The sequence below is a fragment of the Moschus berezovskii genome, chromosome X (genome assembly GCF_049115385.1).
Source record: "Moschus berezovskii isolate FMDL1 chromosome X, NW_MosBer_1.0, whole genome shotgun sequence".
Classification (NCBI taxonomy): domain Eukaryota; kingdom Metazoa; phylum Chordata; class Mammalia; order Artiodactyla; family Moschidae; genus Moschus; species Moschus berezovskii.
The window spans coordinates 29,286,921-29,311,902 of NC_142488.1; the positions used below are offsets into that span (position 1 = coordinate 29,286,921).

Genomic DNA, 24,982 nt, shown 5'->3' on the forward strand with positions numbered 1-24,982 from the left:
ACATTTAATTTTTGATTAATTATTTTTCTTTTTGGAATTTTTGAAAATTATTTAACTTATTAAGACATGAATACTGTTTCTTCAGAAATAATAGTTTTGTTTCCTATACACCCCCTTTTGTATAACTATCTACTTGGTTTTCAACAGCAGTTTTGCTCAACTTCATGCATTCAGCAGTTTAAGAAATATTTTACTGCATGCTTACTATGTAACAGGTACTACCTGCCAATTATCAGTAGATATGGTAGTTAGGGCCTCTGCCTTCATGGAGCTAACATTCAAAGTGGTGGAGATAAACTTTTAATAAACACATAGCTATAGATTTTCCTAAGTACTATGAAGCAAGGAAACCAAATGCTGTCTGAGATATGATAGGAAATCCTCTTTTGATGTGACTTAATTATATATTAACTCTGCAGTCCATTACTTCAAATGATTCCTAGTAATTAAATTTACATACTGGAATTTTTCTATTCTGTTTTTAGTTTGTTAGTTTTAAGCTTCAGGCCATTCAGGATAAAAGCTGCAGATGAATAGCAAAGTCACTTAGCTAACCTGTTTTCATCCTTTAGGTTTCAGCTGGAAGGCCACTTTCTCTGGGAAGTCTTCCTGATCAGCCTTTCCTGCTGCCCATCCTCACCACAACACACAACACACACACACGCACATACACACACAAGGTTAAGTTCTCACTATATGCCCAACATTTTCTCTTATCACATTCATAACAATTTGTAATTATTATTAATATATGGGAACTTCTAAAATGTCTGTCTTTCCAAGAAACTATAATCCCTATTAGGGCAGAGACTTCTTACTATTTCCATGACTGCACCCATACTATATAGCACAGAGTCTGGCACAGAGTAGGGACTAGAAAAATATTTCTTAAATGGAAACTATGTATTGAATGAAAGTGTATTTCAGCTCACTTCAGGAAGAACTTGATGATTAAGTCCTCCTGGTTCTGTGAATGAGATTCTCATTTTTCGTCTTAAGGATTCCGCCTCCATGCTCAGCAGGCTACTCCAGAGATGGTGGTCTGAAATTCACAAACTCATCCTACTTTAAATCTGCATTTCCTAAATTCTTAATGCAGGTGCTTCCTGACAAATTAATAAACATTAGGAGGAAGTTATACTTTCTGCTTCAAGTTTTGGCTTGTAAAAGAAGAGGAAATACTGTCATGTCTAACTTTAGAGCAAAGAAGTCGTACAGCATAGATAGTTGTTCTGACAGACTCCCCAGCCAGGCTGCTGCTGCGTCACTTCAGTCGTGTCCGACTCTGTGACCCCATAGACGGAAGCCCACCAGGCTCCCCAGTCCCTGGGATTCTCCAGGCAAGAACACTGGAGTGGGTTGCCATTTCCTTCTCCAATGTGTGAAAGTGAAAAGTGAAAGTGAAGTCGCTCAGTCGTGTCCGACCCTTAGCGACCCCACGGACTGCAGCCTACCAGGCTCCTCCATCCATGGGATTTTCTAGGCAAGAGTACTGGACTGGCTTGCCATTGCCTTCTCTGCCAGCCAGGCTGCCCGAGTTCAAATCCTGGTTCTCTCATTTACCAACTGTGTGACTCAGGCAGGCAACCTAACCTTTTCGTTTCTCAATCTCCTCACTTGTAAAACGAGGATACCAATAATATCTACCTCAAAGGGTGATTGTGAGGCTTCAAAGCATGAATACAATCCATGATTAATTTCAGCAATGCATAACACTGACTAAAATCAATTCTCAAAATCTATAGGGTGCAATGGCACTGGCCCCAAAAGTATGACCTTGTGTCAAAAGAAAACCACCTGTATTTTTAACACTTTCTAATTTATATTTTCCAACCACATCTCTACCTCTGAGATTAATGACTATATTAATTGAAGGGAGAACTTCTGTCATAATGCTGATGATTTTAAGGACATTACAGAATTGGGAAGAATCGAGAAATTTTAAGATGGCCTATATTAATTTAAAATGCCCTTTGTGGTACTGACCTTTACAAATAGCATTTCGGAATTTCACCAGCCAGCTTCCAGGCCAACTTACAGAGTTGGCTTTAACATGCAGCTTTTCATATGTTCTGAATGGGGATTATTTCTAGAGGAATGTGGAGGGAAGCAGAGGGGGCGTCTCTCTGGTGGAAATGTGAAAACAGCAGCTCTTTGAATGTTGTGCATGACGTAGCCTGGGAAATGTGAGCAGCTGCTAGCGGGGTGGGGGTGGGGGGGTTCACACGCAGCAGGAGACTGAGAAAAGCAAAGATGCAAACCGCCAGGGCAAACAAATGCAGAAGAATGGCTGGGGCGAGGTCAGGCTGCAGTGAGCAAAGGGAGGTCAGCCTGGAGCGAGAAGGACACTTAGAAGAAGAATGAAAAACGTAGTGAGAATTGTGAGCCAAGGGCAAATGTCAGCTGCACACTGAGGGAGAAGGAAACAGAAGACGAGCATTGGGGCAATTTTAAGTACTCATTATACGTGTGTTTCTGGGGAGAAATTAAAGAGATCGAAAAACTAAGAGAAATACATACATACAGAAAAGTGCTGTTTGAACACATCTAACAGGAACCCAGTCCATCTTTGAAAACAATAATGAAACAGTTATGTGTATTGCCATAGTAGCTAGTTTCAGAACTAGCCAAAAGTGTTCCTTATGAAAACAAATCAGAAAGTAAGTGGTCCAGAAAGATCAAGCATTCAGGTAACCAAATCAGTATCTTATGATGATTTGGGTTCACTTTATACACTCTCTAAACAACGAATATGCCTTGCATGCTCTCTAACTGATAAATATCTCTTTGGCTCCTACTGGCTGCATTCTCATTTTGTACCTCATAAAACTGTTTGGTCACACTCCTGACCTCATTTTTCTCCCTATAGTCCTGCACATCCTGGTGGCTTTTGACAAAATAAAGTATGCCTCTGAAAACTAGATTCTTCTTTGGGGTAAGGGAGGATGGACTCTGGAACATCTGGTCTATGTTACTTTCAGGGTTACCTGGGCAATTTCAGTATCATTCCTCTCGACTTAAAGTACAATTAGCTGTAAAAAAACTGTAAGCCACATTGACTGAGGAAAATGTACATAAGCTTGACATTGCCCTTTGCCCCAAGTGTGTTCTAAGCGCTGCAACTAGACTGGACATTCAGATTTACACATTCCTTTAAATATTTAAAGGACATTGTTCACTTCCTCTTTTTTTTTTTAAACAGAGATGAGGTTCAGCATAAATGATTGTTCTTTCTTTACTGAAAAGATATTTTCCTTGAATCTAATTGTCCTTTTTGTCATAGGTCAATCTAATCCTAATGTCAACAAATCCTTCTGTGATCTAACCTTTTCTAAAACAAACACATTCTTCTTTTCCCTTTGTTCTTTCCATTTCCTTTATCCTCCACTTAAAAAACAAAACAAAAACAAAAACTGCCCACAGGCACATCAAACTTGATGTTCTAGTTGAAACCTTTTTATAGAAGCTACCTACAGTTTAGAATGTGTTTTAGTAATTTTTCCCACAGTATTTTTGGATAGTGGCTTTCAGTCTTTCAATCCCGTGGATCCCTTATTAACTTTCCAAGAATTAGAGGATCCCCACATGATTAAAGTACTATTTAATATCTGTTAATTCTGAAAAAGTGATCAGCTGATAAAAATCTATATGACTTTAGTAACACAATTGCAGTTACTAATTTATGAAAAATGCTGGTATATGGGTCAAACCAGTCAGTCCTAAAGGAAATCAACCTTGAATATTCATTGGAAGGGCTGATGCTGAAGCTGAAGCTCCAATACTTTGGCCACATGAGACGAAGAGCCAACTCACTGGAAAAGACCCTGATGCTGGGAAAGATTGAAGGCAGGAGGAGAAGGGGGAGTCAGAGGACCAGATGGTTGGATGGCATCACCGACTCAATGGACATGAGTTTGAGCAAACTCCAGGAGACAGTGAAGGACAGGGAAGACTGGTGTGCTGCAGTCCACGGGGTCACAAAGAGTCGGACACAACTCAGTAACTGAATAACAACTGGTATATGGGCAAGACAATTGTGTGCTGAAACTGCAGATGGAGCTTCATGCAAAACTATATTTCCACACCTCTCTATAAAACTGTGACCCACAGTTTGAGGATGAATTTACAGGTGGTCACAGATCAACAGCATCTCCTAGGAACTTGACAGAAATGCAGAATCATAGGCTCCAACCAATACCTACTGAATTTTGAGGGGTGTTTCAACAAGCTCTGCAGGTGACATTTATCCATGCTAGGTTTTGAGAACTACTTTCTAGACCAGTACTATCCAACAGAAATAGAACGAGAGTTGCATACACTGTTTAAAATTTTCTAGTAGACACATTAAAAAAGTAAAAAAGAAACAAACACTGTCAGTTGTTTTACTTGAAGCTACAGGCTCACTGTGTTCATTTTTAAGAGAAATGCCTAACTTCAAACAAATAAAAAAAAAGAAATGTGTGAGATTAATTATATGATATATTTTACTTAACCAAGTATATCAAATATTATAACTTCAGCATATAATCAGTATAAAAATATTAATGAGATAGTTTACATTCTTTTTCTGGTACAAAGTCTTTCAACACACCTCAATTTGGACTGGCTACATTCAAGGGCTCAGTATCCACATGTAGCTATCAGAGTGGAAAGCATAGTTCTAGATCATGTGTCATGAAATACAGTAACTCTAAATTCATATTTACATTATGTTTATTACATTTATCCATATTCACAGTTTTGGATTTACAAATTCATATGGTGTTACCAGGAATCTACTAAGTTTCCCTTTACCCTCTTCTTTCAGCTCAAAGACAAGTCACGTGCTTGGGTCTCCATCTTTCTGTAGCACTGTAACACTCCTCTAATATAGAATTTTCTGTTGACATTATACTTATTTCCCACTGTCTAACCCCACAGTCATATATATACATACTTATATCTATATATAAGGTGCAAGGTACCATGAGATGTTTTTTATTGGAGAATCCCATGGCGAGAGGAGCCTCGTGGGCTACAGTCCATAGGGTCACAAAGAGTTGGATATGACTGCAGCAACTTAGCACACATACACACACACATATATATATGTGTGTGTGTGTGTGTAATTATTAAAAAAAATCTTTTAAACTTAGCTGTACTCAGCAAGTGCTTAATATAGAAGAACATTTCTTAAAGTGTGAGCCCTGGATCAGCAACATCAGCCTCACTTGGGAGCTAGTTAGAACTGCAGAATCTCAGGCCCCATCCCTGACCTACTGAATCAGAAACTCCCCAAGTGGCGCCCATCCACAGCAGTCACACAGTGATCTGTGTTTTAGTAAGTCTTCTGGTGTCATGAACATTTTAGAACCACTGATGCAGGAAAACATTTCCTTTGAGAATAGCCACAGACGCATCATTTTCTACTGAGTTCTGTGATATAACCACAAGGAGAATCATTTCTGGTCTTGTTAAAGAAAAAGTCCAGGAAAGGCATGCAAAGCAGATAGCAGTAGACCAACCCTCAGTGGATACAAAAAAGTGTTAGTTGCTCAGTCATGTCCAATTATTTGTGACCCCATAGACTGTAGCCTGCTAGGCTTCTCTGTCCATGGGATTCTCCGGGCAAGAATACTAGAATGGGCTGCCATTTCCTTCTCCAGGGGGTCTTCCCAACCTTGGGATCAAATCCAGGTCTCCCGCATTGTAGGGAGATTCTTTACTGTCTGAGCCACCAGCGAAGCCCTCAGTTGGTAATGGGTCCACATTATTTCTAAGAGGAATCTGCCCAGGTCACCTACACTGCCTACCTAGAAGGGACCCCATAAAGCACAACATAAAATGATTAGTACAAGATCCTTAAAAAAAAAAAAAAGAACATGAGGAAAATGTTCAAAATCCATCAATGCATTTAAAGGATCATCAAATCATGTGCTCAATAATGAAAAGGACAGAGAGAGAGCATGAGAGATAGCCTGCTTGAAAAACCTCTCCCACCCAAGTAAAGAACATAAACTGCTCTGTTGGAATTTTTAATTTTTTTAATTAAAAATCTTGTTTAGTTTTTTTTTAATGAAGCCATGAAAATATTTCTGTTGCCCAGCTAAATATGGTTCCTTCCATGAATCTTGCTAATCTGATTATGGAGATCAAACTCTCAGTCAGAAACTATTGCAGAATTTGTAAATAGGAGATCTGAAAAGGTACTACTTTTATAGTATTAGTGTCACAATAGCATATATATATATATATATATATATAGTTTATAAGCTGAGAAAGGGAAGGAAGGTGGGACATTATGGAAGTAATGAAAGAAAATTTATCTATAAAACTTTGCTTAAGTTGGCACAAGTGGTGAAGAGAGTTTTGGTCATGATGTCCTTGGACCAGATATGACAATGACGATGTCTGCTTGGTACACAGTAGCTGCTTAATCAGTGCCAACTAAAGAAGAAGCAAAGAATGAAAGAAGGAAGGGAGTGTAGAGAAGATGAGGGTCTAGATCCCCGTGACATCCAGTTACCGCAAAGATGTGAAGATAGAGTACAGAACTGTCCATATGACTTCGGAAAACTTTTAGGAAACCTTTAAAAACATACATAATTCATGATGCTGTTCTTAAACATATTTAAAGAATGTCACACAGAGAAATGTCTTCATATTTAATATTTTTCAAGTGATTACATTTCATACATCCTACAGTCAACAAAGCATTTACTCTTTATATTAAAGTGTATTTTCAGCTTCTGTTCCTATTCATGGGTTTACTCATGAGGGTGAGAAATGGGTAGAACGTTCCCTAGTAGTACTTTCTTATAGAATATTCCCTCTCATACTTTCTTATAGAATATTCCCTATAGTACTTGTGTTTGGTGACTGAAGAGAATAACTTCGGCACTAAAAGTATGTGCACTGCTTCAAAATTAGAAGGGTTTATCATCAGTTTAATTTTCTTCCCATTTGGTTTCAATGCTTATTTCTCCTGGATCAGATATTAACACTGGTTCCACTTTAAAGGCTAACTCATTAAATTCACTTTTGGTTGCTTTTAGTACAATTGCTGAGTTCTAAAGACAATGAGAAATATAATGCTTTATAATTTTATATTTGAAACGACAGGTGTGATTTTAAGGAGTATACGAACTGGGGCTCATTAATCCATTGGTTTGCAAAGGAAGCTTTCAAAGTTAATATCCCCGAGGATCATTTAAAAACGAGGGGAAGCATGAAAAAAAAAAGTGAAATATTGTGTTGCCCAAAACAGCTCTAAAGTATGACTTTGTTAAGTCCACTGTGAGATGAGGCGACAAAAAGAGGAGGGATTTGCAGCTCAGATCTGATTTAGATTGTGACTGCCGTTTAAAAGCTGTGTGACTGTGAATGTGTCACTTATCATCTCTAAGTCTGTTTCCTTACTTTTACAAGGACACAATGATATTATGTAATCATAATTCATAATCATTACGTTTTGAGGATTAAGTGAAACAATGCACATGAAAAATTTTTGCTATTACAAGGAAGAATGCTTTTCTTTGCCAAAAACACATTGTCCAATGGTGTCATAGAAACATCCACACCAACGTGCCCACTCTGAGGGAGAAAACAGGATTTTATTCCCACAGAGAGTTTCAAATGGGCAAAGCAATGGCTCTATATTTATATTTGTGGATTCAATATAAGTCCAGAACTCCCTATACGTTCTATTTCTATGTACAGATATTCTGTGACTGGGTCTTACCCTGCTGTTGATGTTCAGATCTACATGGTTTATCTGTTTCTAACACTTTGAGAGATATTACATACAGCTAGAAAACCAGCATGACTTTTTTTTAAAGTAAAAATTAATGGCCCATGTAAGAACCCCAGGACAGATTTCCCAGGTGGCTTGATAAGAATCCGCCTGCCAATGCAATATGGGTTCGATCCCTGGTCCCAGAAGATTCCACATGCTGCAGAGCAACTGAACCACGAGTGAGCCTGTGTGCCACAATTACTGAATCCCTGGGCTTCCCTGGTGGCTCAGACAGTAAAGAAAATGCCTATGATGAGGGAGACCTGGCTTCGATCCCTGGGTTGGGAAGATCTCCTGGAGAAGGGAATGGCTACCCACTCCAGTATTCTGGCCTGGAGAATTCCCTGGACAGAGAAGCCTGGCGGGCTACAGTCCATGGGGTCACAAAGAATTGGACACGACTGACTGACTTTCACTTTTTTGCATCCCAGAGACTGTGCTCCACAAGAGAAGCCACCGCAATAAGAAGTCTGCACATCACAACTAGAGAGTAGCCCCTGTTTGCTGCAACTGGAGAAAAGCTCGCACACAGCAAAAAGACACAGTACAGCCTTCCCACCCGCCCCAAAGGCAAACCCAGGATATTCTGATATCAAGTATCTATAGCCTGGTAGTATGGCATTCCACTTCTTCAATTACACTATTGCTCAAATGTAAGACTCTTTTTCTTAGACTTGTATCTACCCTCCCACTACCCCAATTTTCCATTCTTACTTTTTCTTTGTCTTAGCAAACCCAGAAGCAAAGATGAACTCTCACTTTTATCATGACATAGCACTGTAAGTGAATGAATTAACGCAATGTCACAATAATGGTGGGCTTACACTCCCCTTCACAGAAGCCGGGTAATCCTTTAGTCTCCCACACATTCTTCTAAATGGACAATGCTCTCGATAGGTTGTATGAGTTGCTCTTCCAGTAATGGGGATAGGATGTGAAACTCATTTCTTGCTTTGTTCCTTTTCTGAACAAGTACTCACATTTATAATATAGCAGAGTGGTTAGATTCTGGTCAGAGAAAAGAATGGAATCAAGCTGACTCAGCTATGTGCAACTCAAAACCTTGAATTTATCACCTCTCTGCTAAAAAAAAACTTAAGTCTACTTTTAAAGTCACATTAAAAAACAGCAACATGTGGAATGTGCCACAATAAGAGCATATACCACAAACTGAACCATTTACTATGAGAAGGTTGTCTATAAGGGTGTTTGGGGACGAGGGTTTTAAAAGCTAGAATTATACTAATAGAAGAAGGAATACAATTCCAGTCAGTCACATTTGTATTATGAAGAGGAAGCAAATCCACTGATTCTAAACTAAATTCCAACATATGTGGATCTCCCCCAGATATGCACATACAGAATCAGGACTGAACGGACTGTGACCTAAGACAAAATGCATTATCTTGTTTTACAAATGTGGAAATGGAAGCTGTGAGAGGTCAAATGGCTTTCCCAAGATAATATGGTCAAATAATAGCTGAGCTTCAGTTTGCAGTTAGGTGTTCTATCATTCACTCCTACAGTTTTTTTTTTTTTGCTACAACACCCTATCTTCTTTATGTACATCCCTAGATTTATAACCAAGTCCCTTATTCATTTTAAAGAATGGATAAAATCAAACTGTACTATTTTCTCATATTTTATATTTAAATAAATAGTACAACTATGATGGATCACTCACGCTGATTTTTTTATACTTTCTTTTCCTATCAGTAATAATGTTTTTTATCTCATTTGTAAAATTACATGTCATTTTCATAAATTTATATCACATTCTGAAAGTAAATGTGGCATTTGGCTCTCTAAAAGTAATGTTAAGATAATGGTTCAAGAGTGCTTGAAAGGAACAAATGCGACAATTGGTTTTCCTTGGACATTTATTACTTTCCTTATTTATGTTTAAAATGAAAAAAATATACTAAAGATGAAACTGATAAGATTTTAATAGTATATAACCACTATGGAGCAAATAGACATAGAAATGCGTGTAATCTCTTAACTATATTGTCTGGCTTTAATCAATGCCACTTATATTTCAAGACTATTCATCACAAGAAAAATTAAATTATATGAGATCTCGAGAGGTCTTGTTTTTATTAAAGATCTAACAATTCTTCAACAGGACTTTCAATCACATCGCTAAATGGACTGCACATAGGAAAAGTAATCTGGTTTATCTTTTTTTTTTTTACTAAAACACTGAAAGCAAATATTTTAAAACCCAGTTTCCTCTTTCCTCTCTGTCCCTAGGAGCATACTCTGCGCATCTTATGAAACTGGAAAAAGAGAAGAAACGATTCTTTAATTCTATAATCAAACCAGTTGCAGGGGTGGGGGTTTAGTGGTAGCCTTCATGAAGGGAAAGTATAGACACACCTCTTTCACCATTCCATTGTCTGAGTTCTTACTATTAGCCAGGTACTGTACCAATAAATCTACAACAATTAGTCCCTTCCATATTATAGCAAGTATGCTGGAGATGAGGAAATGGACAAGCAAAGAGGTCAAGTGACTTCAAGTAAGTCTGATTCCAAAATCTGTATGCTATAATAATAACAATTATAACTGCAGTAACACCAAGAACTAGAATTCACAGTGTTTTTTTTTTTACTATGTAGCTAATACTGTACTAAGCACGTCCCATTATTTTGACTTACTCATCCTAACCAAAGACCAATATTTTAGGAACATTTAACATTCCCATTTCCTTCAGATAAAACACTGAGACACAGAAAAGTCAATTTGCCAAAGGTCCCATAGCTAGTAAGCGTGACCTTGAGCACAATTACATTCTCTTTATTTACTATGAAAAACTTCCATGAGTTGGTTTATGGTAGGATATCCTTTCTTTGAAAGATTTAGAATGTGTCCTACCATTAACTTTAGTTTTAAATTAGGATTCCAAAAGGAAAGACATTTTAAAAATCCAAGTTATGATAGTACAAAGTAATGGCATGCCAGTAATTTAGTTCTTAAAGCATGATTCAGTATTATCTTTCATGTTAATTACAAGATATAGGAAAGTCTAACTTTAAGCCATTTAAAAATTAATAGTAATATGCTTAAAAAAAGAAATAAGATAATATTAAATAATACAAAATATCATACACTCACAAATTATCATGAGTATCATATGAAGAAATTACTTGCACTGTTCCTTACAAACAAGCCTTATCTGTATATTGTCTTATTGAGAGAAGTAACTGCAATGTTTATAATGTGCCTACCTGCAGAAGCTTCCATCTGGTGTTCAGGTCTTCCAGAATGCTGAGATTATATGGTGACAGCTGAATGCCCAACGTGGTGAGTTGGCGAGCAAGGTCATTGACGTGGCTTACATTCTCTTTGAGAGATGCAATTTCTCCTCGAAGTGCCTGCATGAAATAATCAAGGGCAAAATGGAAGATGAGACTATTTAAAGCAAAAAAACGAAAACAGACACATGGGAACTACATGGTGTCGTATTCTGTTTGGGATGTCAGTAACATTTGCCCTTTTCTAGTGGTATTATAACAGTGAATGTTTGTTAATGGATAGCTAACTAATGTCTTGGAGAAGGAAATGGCAACTCACTCCAGTATTCTTGCCTAAGTCATGTTGCAAAGAATCGGACATGACTTAGCGACTAAACAACTCAACTAATGCCTACTGAGTACTTGTTATATGCCTAATTCTGTGAGGAACTCTGTCCAAACATCATCTGATTTTGTTCCTACACAATAACCCTATTTGGTTGGTAGCTGGAGAATTACCATTTTACATACAAGAAAAAATAAAATCACAGAGGTTAAACTTTGCCTGAGGCGCCATGGGTCAAAACTGAGGAAACTGGGATACATAGTCAGATTTGTCTGCCTCTAGAGTGCACATTCTTAACAATTATATTAGATCCCTTTCTGAAGAAATTCTGCATTGGCAAAGTAAAGGGAAGACTACAACATTGTTAGATTCTGAATTCTACTCATCTCACAACCAAAAGTGGGTGCTTTTATTTTTTTAACAGTAGAAGATGTACTCAGTCATGCAATATTTCATGCATACTTTGTACCAACTACATAAATAAATCGTTTCAATTAGAGATGAGGGTATTTTGTCAAATCCTAAGCCTGAGTTCCTGATCTCCTAGTATCTTAGTCCTTGTAGCAATGACTGAAGAAGGCTCCCATGAGGCTTCTCAGCTGTCTCTGGAGCACCAGAGCAGGATTCCACGATGCCATGCATCATGACAATCTGTTGATCAGAAGCAGCCAATGCAGATATAGGGTGGATACGATCATGCATCTTCTCTTCTCCATTGAGAGGACATTTATGGATCTTTAACATGACGCATGAGGTCCCAATGTTCTAATGAGCAATTTCTAAGGGAAAAATTCCCTCACTTAGGAGAATAGTTTGTGTAATGGGATCTCTGTGCACAAGGACAGCATCACTTACTTGGCTAGACATGCTGTTGTGATTAGCTTGATCTGTGCAGGTGTTATTTTTCCGGTTCAATATGCTACTGGAGATCAGTGGAGAAATAACTCCAGAAAGAATGAAGGGACAGAACCAATGCAAAAACAACACCCAGGTGTGGATGTGACTGGTGATAGAAGCAAGGCCCAATGCTGTAAAAAGCAATATTGCATAGGAACCTGGAATGTTAGGTCCGTGAATCAAGGCAAATTGGAAGTGGTCAAACACGAGATGGCAAGAGTGAACATCGACATTCTAAGAATCAGCGAACTAAGATGGACTAGAACGGGTGAATTTAACTCAGATGACCATTATATCTACTACTGTGGGCAGGAATCCCTTAGAAGAAATGGGGTAGCCATCATAGTCAACAGAAGAGTCTGAAATGCCGTAATTGGAAGCAATCTCAAAAATGACAGAATGATCTCTGTTCATTTCCAAGGCAAACCATTCAATATCATGGTAATCCAAGTCTATGCCCTGACCAGTAATGCTGAAGAAGCCGAAGTTGAACGGTTCTATGAAGACCCACAAGATTTTTAGAACTAATACCCAAAAAAGATGTCCTTTTCATTATAGGGGACTGGAATGCAAAAGCAGGAAGTCAAGAAACACCTGGAGTAACAGGAAAATTTGGCCTTGGAGTACAGAATGAAGCAGGGCAAAGGCTAATAGAGTTTTGCCAAGAGAACGCGCTGGTCATAGCAAACACCCTCTTCCAACAACACAGGAGAACACTCTACACATGGACATCACCAGACGGTCAACACCAAAATCAGATTGATTATATTCTTTGCAGACAAAGATGGAGAAGCTCTATACAGTCAGCAAAAACAAGACTGGGAGCTGACTGTGGCTCAGATCATGAACTCCTTATTTCCACATTCAGACTTAAATTGAAAAAAGTGGGGAAAACCACTAGACCATTCAGATATGACCTAAATCAAATCCCTTATGATTATACAGTGGAAGTGAGAAATAGATTTAAGGGACTAGATCTGATAGAGTGCCTGATGAACTATGGATGGAGGTTCGTGACACTGTACAGGAGACAGGAATCAAGACCATCCCCAAGAAAAAGAAATGCAAAAAAGCAAAATGGTTGTCTGAGGAGGCCTTACAAATAGCTGTGAAAAGAAGGGAAGCCAAAAGGAAAGGAGAAAAGGAAAGATATACCCTTTTGAATACAGAGTTCCAAAGAATAGCAAGGAGAGATAAGAAAGCCTTCCTCAGTGATCAATGCAAAGAAATAGAGGAAAACAACAGAATAGGAAAAACAAGAGATCGATCTCTTCAAGATAATTATAGATATGAAGGGAGCATTTCATGCAAAGATGGGCTCAATAAAGGACAGAAATGGTGTGGACCTAACAGAAGCAGAAGATATTAAGAAGAGGTGGCAAGAATACACAGAACTGTACAAAAAAGTTCTTCACGACCCAGATAATGGTGTGATCACTCACCTAGAGCCAGACATCCTGGAATGTAAAGCCAAGTGGGCCTTAGAAAGCATTACTACGAACAAAGCTAGTGGAGGTGATGGAATTCCAGTTGAGCTAATTCAAATCCTGAAAGATGATGCTGTGAAAGTGCTGCACTCAATATGCCAGCAAATTTGGAAAACTCAGCAGTGGCCACAGGACTGGAAAAGGTCAGTTTTCATTCCAATCCCAAAGAAAGGCAATGCCAAAGAGTGCTCAAACTACCACACAATTGCACTCATCTCACACACTAGTAAAGTAATGCTCAAAATTCTCCAAGCCAGGCTTCAGCAATATGTGAACCGTGAACTTCCAGAGGTTCAAGTTGGTTTTAGAAAAGGCAGAGGCACCAGAGGCCAAATTGCCAACATCAGCTGGATCATCAAAAAAGCAAGATAGTTCCAGAAAAACATCTATTTCTGCTTCATTGACTATGCCAAAGCCTTTGACTGTGTGGATCACAATAAACTGTGGAAAATTCTAAAAGAGATGGGCATACCAGACCACCTGACCTGCCTCTTGAGAAACCTATATGCAGGTCAGGAAGCAACAGTTAGAACTGGACAAGGAATAACAGACTGGTTCCAAATAGGAAAAGGAGTACGTCAATGCTGTATATTGTCACCCTGCTTATGTAACTTATATGCAGTACATCATGAGAAACACTGGGCTGGATGAAGCACAAGCTGGAATCAAGATTGCTGGGAAAAATATCAATAACCTCAGATATGCAGATGACACTACCCTTATTGCAGAAAGTGAAGAAGAACTAAAGAGCCTCTTGATGAAAGTGAAATAGGAGAGTGAAAAAGTTGGCTTAAAGCTCAACTTTCAGAAAACGAAGATCATGGCATCCGGTCCCATCACTTCATGGCAAACAGATGGATAAACAGTGGAAACAGTGGCTGACTTTATTTTTTTGGGCTCCAAAGTCACTGCAGATGGTGATTGCAGCCATGAAATTAAAAGACGCTTACTCCTTGGAAGGAAAGTTATGACTAACCTAGACAGCATATTAAGAAGCAGAGACATTTCTTTGTCAACAAAGGTCTGTCTAGTCAAGGCTATGGTTTTTCCAGTAGTCATGTATGGATGTGAGAGTTGGACTCTAAAGAAAGCTGAGTGCCGAAGAATTGATGCTTTTGAACTGTGGTGTTGGAGAAGACTCTTGAGAGTCCCTTGGACTCAAAGGAGATCCAACCAGCCCATCCTAAAGGAGATCAGTCCTGGGTGTTCATTGAAAGGATTGATGTTGAAGCTGAAACTCCAGTACTTTGGCCACCTGATGCAAAGAGCTGACTCATTGGAAAAGACCCTGATGCTGGGAAAGATTGAGGGCAAGAGGAGAAGGAGATGACAGAGGATGAGATGGTTGGATGGCATGACCAACTCAATGGACATGAGTTTGGGTGGACTCCTGGAGTTGGTGATGGACAGGGAGGCCTAGCATGCTGCAATTCATTGGGTCACAAAGTGTCAGACACGACTGAGCAACTGCACTGAACTGAATGTTGATAAAAGCACTGTTTAAAAGGACTTCATCTATAACCTTCCAGTTCCTTCTGACTCCAAATGGAAGGAACCAGTGTGTACATTCTAAATAAGAATGGTATTATCCAAATCCACGTGACTATCTCATCACTAAAATGTGGCACTGTATGGCGTGTAAGACCCTTAAATAGTTCATAGGTAATATGACATTTTGACACATCACTCTGTTGAACTTACAGTTTTTGAAAAGTGGCCATTAAAAATATATTAAAGAATCATGGGGTTCCTTCTGGGAATGACAAAAACATTCTGGAGTTAGACAGTGGTGATGGTGGCATGGCTTTGTAAATATACTATATACCACCAAATCACACACTTTAAAACTATTAATTTTATGGTATGTGAATTTTATATAAAAAATACAAAGAAAAATGGACAGAAACCTGTCTGACTGACCATGTAGATACAAAAATTATTAATGATATTTTCATCTTTATTTAATTTCACATCAGTGGAATATCATAGGAATCATTCTGAAACATAGAAAGTTGTTATAGGAATTGATAGCAAATATTATTCTATTTTCTCATAAATACATACATAAAAGAATCATATAAATGCCCATGGAGAGAGGCGGTTAAACTCCATAAATGTGAATTCATATCTCTAAAAAGAAATTCATAATCACTTTGCTTGGCGTAATAGAAAGGTTAGAAATCAGATTTCTTAAATGTCAGTGGGGAAACCTGGACAAAGACAATGTTAATAAAAATGGAGCCATTGTCTTCTGGATAATAACATCCATTTCTAGTAACCACAAGTAAATATCACTTGAGTGGGAATCATAAAGAGGAATCATTGCAGAGATGGAAGGAGAGCCAGGCAGAATCTGACAACAGTGCAGATTAACCCCATACACTCATCACTGCCTTCACTAGTGTGGCTCTTGCTCTCCGAGTTCAGCATCCACCTCACTTCAGTCATATCCAGATTTTGGCTCCCCTTAGATTACATGATGTACATGGCCAAGGGTCTCTTATTAGAGTATTTTGATTTTCACTTTCTTCCTCAAAGTCCTGAACACAGACATTCTTTTAATTGAAAGATAATTGCTTTACAATGTCGTGTTAGTTTCTGCTGTAGAACATGAATCAGCTATAAGTATACATATATCCCCTCCCTCCTGAGCCTCCCTCGCACCCCCACATCCCACCCCTCTAGGCCATCACAGAGCGCTGAGCTGAGCTCCCTGTGCTGTGCAGCAGCTTCCCACTAGCTATTTTACGCAAGGTGATGGCACCTCACTCTATTACTCTTGCCTGGAAAATCCCATGGATGGAGGAGCCTGGTAGGCTGCAGTCCACGGGGTTGCGAAGAGTCAGACACGACTGAGCGACTTCACTTTCACTTTTCACTTTCATGCACTGGAGAAGGAAATAGAAACCCACTCCAGTATTCTTGCCTGGAGAATCCCAGGGACAGGGGAGCCTGGTGGGCTGCCGTCTATGGGGTCGCACAGAGTCGGACACGACTGAAGCAACTTAGCAGCAGCAGCAGTGTATATATGTCATTACTACTTTCCCAGTTCATCCCACCCTCTCTTTCCCCTGCTGTGGACACAGATTTTTAATCCTGCATCAGTATTCTGGAGGATGAAGGAGATTTTAAAAAATAAGTTTCAATATTCATAATTAATCACAACACACTCTTTCCTTTCCCCTCTACTTTCCTTTTCTCCCCTAAATTCCTGTCCCCTCACTCACTCACACACACACACACACACAAACAGTCATGGGATCGTGGCTTCTTTTTTGTTTTTCTTCTGCTTGTATCTACCAATTGTAGCAGAAGTTCCCTTAACTGATCTCCATTTAAGACTCATCAGATTAGCCAGAGTCTTCATTGTCTGAGAAACATACTGACTGGGGCCTCTAACAGTCACTTAGTAAAATGTTAAGAAGTATGTGTCATAAGCATGGGGTTCATTTCTCATTAGTTGACTTGTCAATGTGTGTTTATTCTCAAACCTGCTTTTGCTAATTAGTATTGCAGTTACATAAATTAATGAAAGATTTCCTAAACCAAAGAACTAGAATCCTAAAAAGAAAGTAAGTTATTATTCCTATAAAAAATAAGGTTAAATGTTCTGGAAAGTTGCTTTAATAAAGAAAAAGAAGTATTACCAAATTGGTGTCAACTAGGCAACTGTAAGAGATTAGGAAACCCATATGAAAAGTTTAGAAGGTTTCTAAAGTACTTAGAATGCTTCCCATGTTTCCCAATGGATTCTGTCTGCATTAAGGAAACCTGCACTGGAAATCAAAAAGTCTGTAGTATCAGTGTAATTCATGGCAAACTCTAATCAGAGAATCTACACTTGAAGTAAAAATCCTTCACAAGCATTAAAATATTAGTGACTATTTTACACAGAATAAAATTTTTTACTGACTTTTTCAATTAACTGTTGAACTCCAGATCCTAACTGAATTGGAATAGTGAGCATCTGTTTAAATGTTGACTACTACAACTTTAATACCACTGCTACCACTATTATTATTATTAAAAGAAAAAAGCCATATGTTCTGTTTAATATGAATGCCTAAGTCTTTGCTAAGATAAATGGAAGCTTTGATTAGGGGGACGTTTGTTGCTAAAGAGGTAATTTGGGGCAAAGGTTCACTTTGAGAAGATAATCATGGTGGGCTTGATCAGAATGAAGAACTTTTGCCAGCTAGAAGTCATGGTGAGGGTGCTGAGCATAGGACAATGGAGAAAAGGAGACAGATGATGGTAGAAAAGAAGAGAAAAAGAAGGCACGAGAGTGTCTAAGTCAGTCTTCACTTAAACATGTGACCTGGCTTCTAGTGGCAGCTCCAAACCACCTGAGGACGGCTCACTGATGTTAGCTGTCAATGCCTAGACATGTACATAACAAGAAGCATGGCCCCCTAAACACTGAGTCACAGGACATGTTATGCCTAGAGTGAATACAGAGGATTTCCCTGAAGGCCCAGTGGTTAAGACTGAATACAGGTAAAATTCATTTAAATAACATAGAATTTGATTGTATTTCAAATATTAGCACTTTTAATATTGCTGATATTATTAATATACATAGATATTAATGTTTACATAATTAAACACTAAACACAAAACACCCAAAAAAGTACAGTCTACTCTGAACAATATGATGTGTTATTTAAGTACCACCAGAATTTCATTGGATTTTATTCTAGTTTGGAAGCAGTAACTGAGAAAACATTCAAGGAAGCCATTATACTCTGGGTTTTCTTTGAAATATTTAAACATCTGGAATATGCTCGCCATGAAAGAGCAAACCAAGTCTAATTTTATTGTGACTAGTTTCATGCAGGCAGAATTTTCACTTCATTAAATGCTGTCTGATTATAGATATAAAAGTACTGATTTAGAATGCTATATGTTTGATATGCCAAATTTTTTCTTTTTTATGACATTTAATTGCTTGTCAGAACTTTGCTTATCTTTACGTAAAGATTTGTTCAAATATAGATTTAGCAGTTCAGTCAACAACCACTTTGCAACAAAACAAAGGCATTGTCTTCTAACTAGAGAACATTTTTGAGGGAGTAATTTTTTTTAAATGACTTAATAGTTATGGACTATTCTGGAAGTCATAGAAGGTCAATTTGGAGCAATGGAAAAGGTAAGTTGAGGTACTTTGACTTTGGGGACCTCTATTTCTTCTGTCCCCAAAGTCAAAGTACCTCAACTTACCTTTTCCATTGCTCCAAATTGACCTTCTGACTTCCAGAATAGTCCGTAACTATTCTTCTGTGAAGTAGGAAGCAACTGACCTGGTATATAATCAGTGTGCAATGAACATTCATTGAATGAAAACATGAGTGAAGGGTAAGTGGGAACATTGGAATTAGTTGTGCAAGAGAATATGAGATGGAGGTGAACAAAGAAATGTAGGGAGGTTGCCAGACAGTGTTGAGGGATCACTTGGGGTGGAAGACAACAACTTTTTAGCAGAACCCATCTGCCCAATTTTCTCTTTCTCCAACAGCATTCCAGGCAAATGTGGACAAAACAGTTGATCCAGGTTTGGGGTTTTGTCAGATAGTTGTGGCACAAATGCTTAGGGATATGAGAGTTTAAATTTTAGCAGGAATGTGACTGCAAAATGCAACTAAAGGGGACTTGGAGGGAAGTGAAGCAAGATGAGGATTGTAGATGGAGAGAAAGTAGAGGGCTTAATGGTGGATGTCAAGACCATCCAAGAAAGGCCACAGTTAGATGAAATGCATAAGCAGGCAAGAAGGAGAGGAGACTGAAATGCTAGAATTAGAGTTTATAATTCTATTTAATTATATTAAATAAATTATATAATTCCTTATATAATTTATTTTTATATAATCAATTATAATTCCATTTAAGAGTTTATAAATTGTGACATGATATACATATCACAGTTACACACACACACACACACATATACTGTTCTCTTTATATATTAATGGTACTCCTGAGAATGAAACACTTCCCTTCTTAATGATATTAAACACTATTTCTGAAATCTTAACCTACTGCTTCATAGAGGTCCTATCTTACCAGGAATTCAAGAATAGTATGATCTGACAATGAAATATTATCCTAGGGCTACATACACTGGGCAGAGAAATTTACATCACAAATACTATCTAAGAAACAAAGCAGCTGCCCTTCTCTCTACAATGAAACCTTACTGAACAATCTGTGAACGAAAAGCCCTAAGAAATAGTGTTAGCACAAGTCCCAGGACTCTTCATGCTGGTTTAGTAGCTGAGGGGGAGGAAATGGAAATCATGGCCTCCAGATCCAGGTCTTCGGTCCTGGTGTTGAGGCTTCAAAATGTGGCTTAGGGAAGGCCTCATGGAACCCAGTTACAGAGTGTGGGGTAGGTACAGCCCAGCTGTGTTTTGCAGCTTCTGCATTTCTGGATGGGTTTATCATCCTGATGGGAGTGAATAGCCACCATTGGAACCTAAAGAGTCAAGGACCATATCCTGCTTTTCCCAGAAGTAGAAAGGCCTGTGGTTGGCCCCATCCTAACAAGTACCACTAAGTAGCAAATTCTCACCTTCTCTGCAGAGGTTGTCTTCAATTAAAAAGACACTAGAAAGGACTTCCCCGATAGCTCAGTTGGTAAAGAATCCTCCTGCAATGCAGCAGACCCCAGTTTGATTTCTGGGTCGGGAAGAACTGCTGAAGAAAGGGCAGGCTACCAACTCCAAATTCTTGGGTTTCCCTTGTGGCTCAGCTAGTAAAGAATCTGCCTGCAATGCAGGAGACCTGGGTTTGATCCCTGGGTTGGGAAGATCCCCTGGAGAAGGGAAAGGCTACCCAATCCAGTATTCTGGCCTGGAGAGTTCCATGGACTGTATAGTCCATGTGGTTGCAAAGAGTTGGACATGACTGAGCAACTTTCACTTTCATATAGACTTTGGCGACCTGATGCGAAGAACCAACTCATTGGAAAAAACCTCAATACTGGTAAAGATTGAAGGCAGGAGGAAAAGGGGGTGACAGAAGGTGAGATTGTTGGACGGCATCACTGACTCAATGGACAGGAGTTTGAGCAAACTCTGGAAGCTGGTGAAGGACAAGGAAGCCTGGTGTGCTGCAGTCCATGGGGGTCACAAAGAGTGACTCAACAACAACTACATGGACTAAGTTCATCCAGTTGCCCAACCTCCTTTTACCCTTGGACTTTGGGCGTGAGATACTTTTTTGCTTTGGCAAGAGACTGCTGATGTGAATTCTAACATCACGAGCTGTCCCATCCATTTCCAACAAAACCGAGACATACCACCCTTTCTGTAAGTTCTGCCAAATACGAAGGGACTGTGTTGAGCTGAAACACAGGGGCTAGTCTGCAGACTGAAGAAGACTTCCCTCTGCTATTAGGATCACTTTTGCCTCTGGTAGAGACATTCTTGACAGTAAAGTGTGCCACTGAAATATGTATTCTTTTTAATAGAGATTCAACTGTATTGCATTCCAGCATCAATTTTTATTGTGGCAGCCCAAGGGCAAAGCATTATGTTGTTGTTTTTTTTTTTCCATTGTCCTCCTTGCTTTCCATTTTCAGGGCAGTCCTTGTACCTGTTCATATTTGGACATGATCACTTTGGATGAGCAAAGTGAATAAGGACAGAAAGAATGAAACAGACTCAGAACTAATGACCTAGATGTAGCACAATCAGGATGACTTGGGGTAGTTAAATTAAAAGGAAAAATGATTTTAGGGAAACAATACGAAGTTTGTAGGGATGAAAAAATCTGGTGCTTTTATTTCCCAAGCAATTATCAGTTATATTTTAACTATGGTTTTCCCCCAGAGTAACCACCCTTCCAAACTCATAGCACTAGAAGAATAGCAAATAATTGCTCCATATTTTGCCCATAAAGAATCCTCACGTTTTTCTGAAAAATGACCTCTAGTTTCTCTTCGTATTACTGGAAAAGAGTGTGCACCCAAACATGAAATTCTTTTTTAAAAAACATTTCTTCATTTGCAGCCATCATAATTCTTCATCTTTTAGGACACGGCTTCACTATGAAACTCATAACTTCAATACTCTCAAAGACTGAATTATAGCTTAACCACACTAACAGTGTCTGTCTTCTTTCTTTCTTATGCATGTTCATTTTGCCCTCACAAATATTAACTGGAAATGAGGAACAGAACGGAATTGATCACAAATGAAAGACTTCTGCCTATAAGAACAAGTGGAACACATTTGAGTTAATTTCCTCAGAAACTAGTTCCTATAATCCTATCTGGATGCTAATTATTTCTTTTTAATAGAAAAATGAAGCAAACAAACCAAAACCAAACAAAAACATTTCAAGCTTTCCATAGCTTTCTAATGACACAATTAAACAAAAAAGGTAGTTCATGAGTGCTTTACAGAGGCTAAATGCAAAATACGCACAATTAAAATAAAAAGGTCTCTAATGAGTATAAATAAATCACTGAAGCAGGCTGCATTCTTCGGCTGCTAAGGAAACAGAAAGAATGCCAACATTTTCTCTCTGACAATTTTAATTATATATGACAAAACAACAAGCAAAATAGCAGTGAATGAAATCTATTTACTTATTTAAAAATAAGTAATAATCCATAAGCCATCAAAAACATCATCCATGAGGACATTGATATTCAAATGCAGGTGTTATTTTAGACAGATTAAGTGTTACATTGAACAGGTTTTTTTAATTTGCCAACACTTCTGACAGCCGAAACTGCTCCTGATCTGTGCCCACATTTACCACTTGCATTGCCCTGGCATAGAGACGCTGTCTTGTTTTCCCCTTCCCCTTCACAGCTTAAAACATCTGTCTAAGGTAGAGCTTCTTGAACAACAGCAAGCATCATAATCACAGTCAGACTTGTTAACACAGGGATTGCTGGTTCCCAATCTGGCATTGTTAATTCATTAGGTTCACAGTGAATCTGAGACTCTGACACTTTTCACAATAACTTAAAAGATGCTACAGCATCCATAGAACTCACCAAGCTTATTCTTGACTTACAGATCAGTTCAGTTCAGTCGCTCAGTCGTGTCTGACTCTCCGCGACCCCATGAATCACAGCACGCCAGGCCTCCCTGTCCATCACCAACTCCCGGAGTTCACTCAAACTCATGTCCACAGAGTCGGTGATGTCATCCAGCCATCTCATTCTTGGTTGTCCCCTTCTCCTCCCGCCCCCAACCTTTCCCAGCATCAGAGTCTTTTCCAGTGAGTCAACTCGTCGCATGAGGTGGCCAAAGTATTGCAGTTTCAGCTTTAGCATCAGTCCTTCCAATGAACACCCAGGATCAATCTCCCTTAGAATGGACTGGTTGGATCTCCTTGCGGTACAAGGGACTCTCAAGAGTCTTCTCCAACACCACAGTTCAAAAGCATCAATTCTTCGGCGATCAGCTTTCTTCACAGTCCAACTCTCACATACATGACCACGGGAAAAACCATAGCCTTGACTAGACGGACCTTTGTTGGCAAAGTAATGTTTCTGCTTTTTAATATATTATCAAGGTTGGTCATAACTTTCCTTCCAAGGAGTAAGCGTCTTTTAATTTCATGGCTGCAATCAGCATCTGCAGTGATTTTGGAGCCCAAAAAAATAAAGTCTGACACTGTTTCCACTGTTTTTCCATCTATTTCCCATGAAGTGATGGGACCAGATGCCATGATCTTTGTTTTCTGAATGTTGAGCTTCAAGCCAACCTTTTCACTCTCCTCTTTTACTTTCATCAGGAGGCTTTTGAGTTCCTCTTCACTTTCTGCCATAAGGGTAGTGTCATCTGCATATCTGAGATTATTGATATTTCTCCCAGCAATCTTGATTCCAGCTTGTGCTTCTTCCAGCCCAGCGTTCCTCATGATGGACTCTGCATATAAGTTAAATAAGCAAGGTGACAATATACAGCCTTGACGCACTCCTTTTCCTATTTGGAACCAGTCTGTTGTTCCATGTACAGTTCTGACTGTTGCTTCCTGACCTGCATACAGGTTTCTCAAGAGGCAGGTCAGGTGGTCTGGGATTCCCATCTCTTGAAGAATGTTCCACAGTTTATTGTGATCCACACAGTCAAAGGCTTTGGCATAGTCAGTGAAGCAGAAATAGATGTTTTTCTGGAACTCTCTTGCTTTCTCCATGATCCAGAGGATGTTGGCAATTTGATCTCTGGTGCCTCTGCCTTTTCTAAAACCTGCTTGAACATCTGGGAGTTCACGGTTCACATATTGCTGAAGCCTGACTTGGAGAATTTTGAGCATGACTTTACTAGCGTGTGAGATGAGTGCAATTGTGTGGTAGTTTGAACATTCTTTGGCATTCCCTTTCTTTGGGATTGGAATGAAGACTGACCTTTTCCAGTCCTGTGGCCACTGCTGAGTTTTCCAAATTTGCTGGCATATTGAGTGCAGCACTTTCACAGCATCATCTTTCAAGATTTGAAATAGCTCAACTGGAATTCCATCACCACCACTAGCTTTGTTCGTAGTGATGCTTTCTAAGGCCCACTTGACTTCACATTCCAAGATGTCTGGCTCTAGGTCAGTGATCACATTATCGTGACTATCTTGGTTGTGAAGATCTTTTTTGTACAGTTCTACTGTGTATTCTTGCCACCTCTTCTTAATATCTTCTGCTTCTGTTAGGTCCATACCATTTCTGTCCTTCATCGAGCACATTTTGCATGAAATGTTCCCTTGGAATCTCTAATTTTCTTGAAGAGATCTCTTGTTTTTCCTATTCTGTTGTTTTCCTCTATTTCTTTGCATTGATCGCTGAGGAAGGCTTTCTTATCTCTCCTTGCTATTCTTTGGAACTCTGCATTCAGATGCTTATATCTTTCCTTTCCTCCTTTGCTTTTTGCTTCTCTTCTTTTCACAGCTATTTGTAAGGCCTCCTCAGACAGCCATTTTGCTTTTTTGCATTTCTTTTCCATGGGGATGGTCTTGGTCCCTGTCTCCTGTACAATGTCACGACTTACACCCTTCATGAATTCTCTTCCGTCAGCCTGGAGTTTTCCATTTGCTCTAGGCCTGCATGCTTGTGTGTGCTCAGTTGCTTCAGTCATGTCTGCGTCTTTGCGACCCCATGGACTGTAGTCAACCAGGCATCTCTGTCCATGGGATTCTCCAGGTAAGAATGCTGGAGTGGGTTACCATGCCCTCCTGCAGGGGATCTTTCCAATCCAAGGATAGAACCTGGGTCTCCTGCATTGCAGGCAGATTCATT

At 39.0% G+C, this 24,982-nt stretch overlaps 1 protein-coding gene across 6 annotated transcripts in view; it reads right to left on the bottom strand.

Annotated features, from left to right (window-relative positions):
* DMD (dystrophin) overlaps positions 1-24,982 on the bottom strand; it is a 2,246,075-nt gene that overhangs the window by 339,917 nt on the left and 1,881,176 nt on the right. For all 6 annotated transcript variants that reach the window (XM_055393453.2, XM_055393450.2, XM_055393451.2 and 3 more), the window contains one exon: positions 11,005-11,151. In XM_055393453.2, the coding sequence (XP_055249428.2) occupies positions 11,005-11,151 (147 nt within the window). The remainder of the gene's footprint in view (positions 1-11,004; positions 11,152-24,982) is intronic.